Below are 5026 nucleotides of genomic sequence, written 5' to 3'. Positions count from 1 at the left end.
CATCAGAAATTTGACATCCAAAATCATTTGTCTTTTGTAACATCAGTATTTCACCTCAGAAGGGTACTTTGAAGGTAAATTAGTTCATGTCTATAAAGAACATATGATTACAGAGGCATGGGAAGACTGTAGAGACTTTCATCAACGAAGATTTTACATGACATACAGCATACAATGGTTCAATTATATTTAACAGGAACAGAAAAATTAAATTTTTATCATCATTAATGCATTGTACTAAGTCAGTCGTGTTTTGCAGAAAATAAGACAAGCAACATAAAATGCCAAAGAACATACAATCACCAGTGTAATGTAAATTTCCATTGTACAAAAAATACAAAATTTCAAAGTTTTCCATTTTTAGAAACAATCCTGCAATTACCTCAACTTAGTCGAGGATACATATTTTTAACAAAAATAACTTTGTTTAAAAATAAGAACAATAGACACAAGCCATGGCTTGGATGCTTATTAAGACTAAGAAATTTCTTCACAAGGAGTGACAAAATAACTTGGGTTCTTTAGAGAGATGCTGGAATTCCACCCTTGAAGATTTTCAAGGCTCACCCACACAAAGTCTAGGCTGATCTAATCTACTGCTGGAGATGGAAACACTTGGAGCACCAGGATGGACAACACGATTGCCCAAAACTCCCTTCCAAACACCATTTCTATGATTCTATGATATTGACCGTGCACCATTTGTGCAGTGCAAGTTCAGAGTGAGAATAACTAACACATCTGCAAATCAAGTTTTCATCTTGAGAGCGTTTAATAAAGCTATCTGTGTGTGTCCAAAGGACTGAGGAAGAAACATTGCTCAAACATCCAGTACAGACCCCAGATTATACCACTTTTATATAAAAGTCCTTTTGCAACTTTTCTGTAATAAATTAAAGTGAGAAAGGAATGAAGACTGGGATTTTTTTTCTACTCCCAACTGTTATGATATCCTTCACAAACAGGCACAGCACAGGTAGAAAGCTCCTCCTTGTCTGAAGCCTGACAAGAAAACTTATGTTTACTTCAAGGACCGTCTCTTTGTTTATGGCTGTTTTCTTGGAAGATACAGATTAAAACTTCTTTTTGCTAATAATGTCACTGTGTTGCCAAAAAAATGCATTCTTCTACTTTATTTTATATTGTTTCTTCTTCAAACCAAAACTTTTAACTGTAAATTATGTGTGATTTACTTTATGACTAGCTAATAGACTTATTTTTCCTTCTCATCAACAGGATATAACATACGAATACAAATATGGGGATTATAAGCCAGCTATCAATCATTCACCTCCTCTGGGCTGCTATGGTCTTTTGCCAATATGAAGACTACGATTTTGAGAATGACTATGATGAGGAGTCAGATCACCAACATCCATATTATTTTAATCCAAATACACAAGCTGAAGTTCCTCCCTTTCCTTTTCCAGTTGAGTGTGCCCGAGAATGCTTCTGTCCGCCAGCTTTTCCGTTGTCCATGTACTGTGATCATCGTAAACTTAAAACAATACCAAATATCCCCAGTCACGTCCAACAGCTTTATCTGCAAAACAACGATATTGAAGCTGTGCCTGCAAGACCTTTCACTAATGTCACCTTCTTAAGAGAAATTAACCTCAACCACAACAAAATTAAATGTCATATGATTGACCACGGTGTTTTTGCCAAACTTTCAAACTTAGTGCAACTTCATTTACAACATAATGAATTAGAAGAATTTCCATTCCCCCTCCCCAGCTCTCTGGAGAGACTCCTTCTTGGTTTCAATAAGATTTCTCGGTTAGCTGGAAATGCCCTGGAAGGATTACCCAACATAACCATGCTTGACCTTTGCAATAATTTTCTTGACGACTCAGTACTCAAAGGGAAACCCTTTTCAAACATGAAAAATTTAATGCAGCTCAACTTATGCAACAACAAATTACAGACTATGCCTCCTGATCTACCATCGTCACTTATGTATCTCTCACTTGAAAATAACTCCATTTCTTACATTCCGGAAAACTATTTCCACAGACTTCCAAAAATAATTGCTCTAAGAATGTCCCGCAACAACCTGCAGAACATTCCACGCAACACCTTTAATCTACCCAACCTTCTAGAACTTAATCTTGGACATAACAAATTGAAACAAGTATTCTATATTCCAAGAAGTTTGCAACATTTGTATATTGAAGACAATGACATCGAAAGTACGTTGATGGCTGCAATTCTTTAAAAGCAAAACACTTAGTGGACTTTGGCGCTGGTTGTGGGAGGGGAGGGCGAGTTCAGTATATTTTCCTTACTATCCAGAATTAAGAGCTTTGGGTCTACATCAAAAGTCTATCAGAAACATCTCTTTTGTTGTGTCCTTGGTTTCAAGGACCTGCCACGTGACAGCTTCTCACTTTAGTCATGTATAAACCAAGCATAGAACCCAGCAGTCATCCAAATGTGCAGGTTGTTCAAGAGCTACTCTGATGTCCTCGTTGCAGAGGAGTGAGCTGGAGCTATTAGTGATCTTAACTAACCACTTAATGTGGCACTGACCCAGAGTTCATACCCACTGTATTTCTCAGGAGCAAATGCAGCTATGTAGCTCTTGATCCACTTACAGTGCAGGAAGAATATCATCCCATCTTCTTCAACATATTTTTGGTTAGTTAAGACCAAACAATGGTGAAATTAGAAAGGATTTTTGCATCTTAGCCGTAATTTGCAATTTTTTTGTAAAATTTCACACCAGTTCTTCATATAAAAGGTAAAACCTTTCTGAAACTTGCTTCTGATTACATAATTGATACAAACATATAAAGAGAAAAGGAATTATGAAAATATTCCATTCACGTAAAATGGTAATTAGAAATTGTAGTGGTAGTCTTTTTTTTAGTTAACCCATAATCTTATACTTTGTAAATGCCAAAACTCTTATCACTGACATTTACAAAGTTGTTTTAAAACAAAGGGACGGTTTAGATTATTATCATGCACTGCAAAAACATTTTCCATTTTCAATTTCAAACCAGAAGTTTCGCTTTTGCAATAGGTCTTAAATATAACTACTTTCTGTATTTTAATTAATATTTTTTCTATCTTACAGCCATAAATGTTACTTTGATGTGTCCATCCATTGATCCAATGAACATCAACCAATTAACCTATATAAGGGTGGATCAAAATAAGCTTACAATTCCAATAAGCACGTATGCATTTTTTTGCTTCCCTCACATTCGAACCATTTATTACGGTGAACAAAAAGTTAATGTCACCAAGTCAACTCAGCTAAGAACACCAGTGTTTCGACGGTTTTTAACACCAGAAGAATACCAGGAAGCAGAAGATGATCATGAAACACACGATCATGAAACCGAAGAAGATCAAGAAGCAGAAGGCAACTATTTTCATCCTTACTTTCAGTGAAGTAATCATTGTTAATGAGTATATATAGAAACTTCTCCTTAGTTGTGGGGTATTTCTAGCCATTTTAGAACAGTTGGATAGTTTGGGATATTTAAGATATAGCTATAAAGCAGAGATAGGATTTTAGTAGGTAGATGTCCTATTACTGATGTAGTAAAACATGTAATAGGAGGAGCAGAGAGCACTCACCTCAGCATTATCTTGATATATTACGTGGGTTGATGATGGGCCCATCATCAGGTGGGCAGTCTAAGCGGAAGAAAATTGACCTGAAAAAGCTTCTATGTTCTAAAGTGATCAAACTTGCAAAATAACTAAAATACAAATCAATGTCATGCTCAATAAGAACAAGGGGGTAAGGTCAAAAATCCATCTGGTTATACATTCTACTACCCACAGCAGTAGAAAATAAGCACACTAGAGAAATAATAAGATGGTAAGATCACAAAAATACTTCCACAAGGTTCTTCCACCTCTCCCAGAAATACAGAGGTTTCTTCTTACAATTTCTAATTGAACAGGAAAATCACAAACGTGGAGTTTCAAATCTTCCTCATATTATGTTTGCAGTGCTCTGTCAAGGTGTATTATAATATCTACTTCTCAGTTTATATCTCAACTATCACAACTCTTGCAAAGGAGATTTTTGCTCATTAGTAACATAGGCAATAAAGGACCTTTCGTCAAAGGTCTTGGGATCTAGGGAAAAGGATGTGCGTTAATACATTTTACTTACGCTTTAGCTCATACTACTTTAGAAGGCACATGAAAATGTGATCTCTTTATCAGAATTGCTCATCAAGTAGAACAGGTACAAACAGTAGCATGCCAGGATTTTTAAATTATTAATTTAGACTATCTCTCTGCATAGTTAAACCAATTAGCTATATCCTGCTTCAATGGGTAACAAAAATTGCTTTAGGCAATCTAAAGAAAAGTACTATATAGTATTTGAGCAATGCAAATTTTTTTATTATGTCTTATGCCTAGAAACAGATCCAAATAACTACAGGGTAAGATAATACTATAGGGTACTTTACTGCTTTTGTTTTATTTAAATTCTTTATTTTTCAGCACTTTTTTCCTGATAAATTTTTGTTAGCTGTGAGAAATAATCATAATTTTCAACAAGAAGAACAAATGAATGCAAGAAATAGAATGATACATCATACTGCCAATTTTATATTACACTTTAGGTGTAGGCAAACTAAAAAGGCTATATAAAAATTATATAGCCTTTTTGAGCTATATTTGTATTAGAATTTCTGAAAAGTTTCAGATAGGTTTGGTTCTTTCTCTTACAATTTCAGTTACTGTTTGAAGCTCATCTTAGTACATTTTGGTTTCTAATGCAACAACTACAACATTAACAAAATGAAAATAATTACACTTTTTTAATGAAAATACATTCCTCATAAGCCTATGAATATAAGCTTTAAGAATATAGAGTATTTAAGAACAACTGGTTGTAAAGATTTGTGGATAAAAAATCTATTATATCATTATTGAGCGTCAGCTAACTCAAGAAATCTGTTCTTTCTCTTCTCCTTTTTCTTATCTGCATTCTGAACAGATACAATATTCATGGCAAACTATTTTACGGTTACCCTACGAATTTTCAGTG

At 34.6% G+C, this 5026-nt stretch overlaps 1 protein-coding gene across 1 annotated transcript; it reads left to right on the top strand.

The window, feature by feature from the left end:
* The first annotated feature begins 1258 nt into the window (after positions 1–1258).
* OMD (osteomodulin) lies at positions 1259–3402 on the top strand. Its single transcript, XM_010174367.1, has 2 exons — positions 1259–2192; positions 3083–3402. The coding sequence occupies exons 1-2, from the start codon at positions 1259–1261 to the stop codon at positions 3400–3402; spliced, it is 1254 nt and encodes a 417-aa protein (XP_010172669.1).
* The last annotated feature ends 1624 nt before the right edge of the window (positions 3403–5026 follow it).

The sequence above is a fragment of the Antrostomus carolinensis genome, unplaced genomic scaffold (assembly GCF_000700745.2).
Source record: "Antrostomus carolinensis isolate BGI_N321 unplaced genomic scaffold, ASM70074v2 scaffold7878, whole genome shotgun sequence".
NCBI lineage: Eukaryota > Metazoa > Chordata > Aves > Caprimulgiformes > Caprimulgidae > Antrostomus > Antrostomus carolinensis.
Note: the sequence above shows the minus strand (reverse complement) of the source record. Positions and strands in the feature narration are given on the sequence as shown.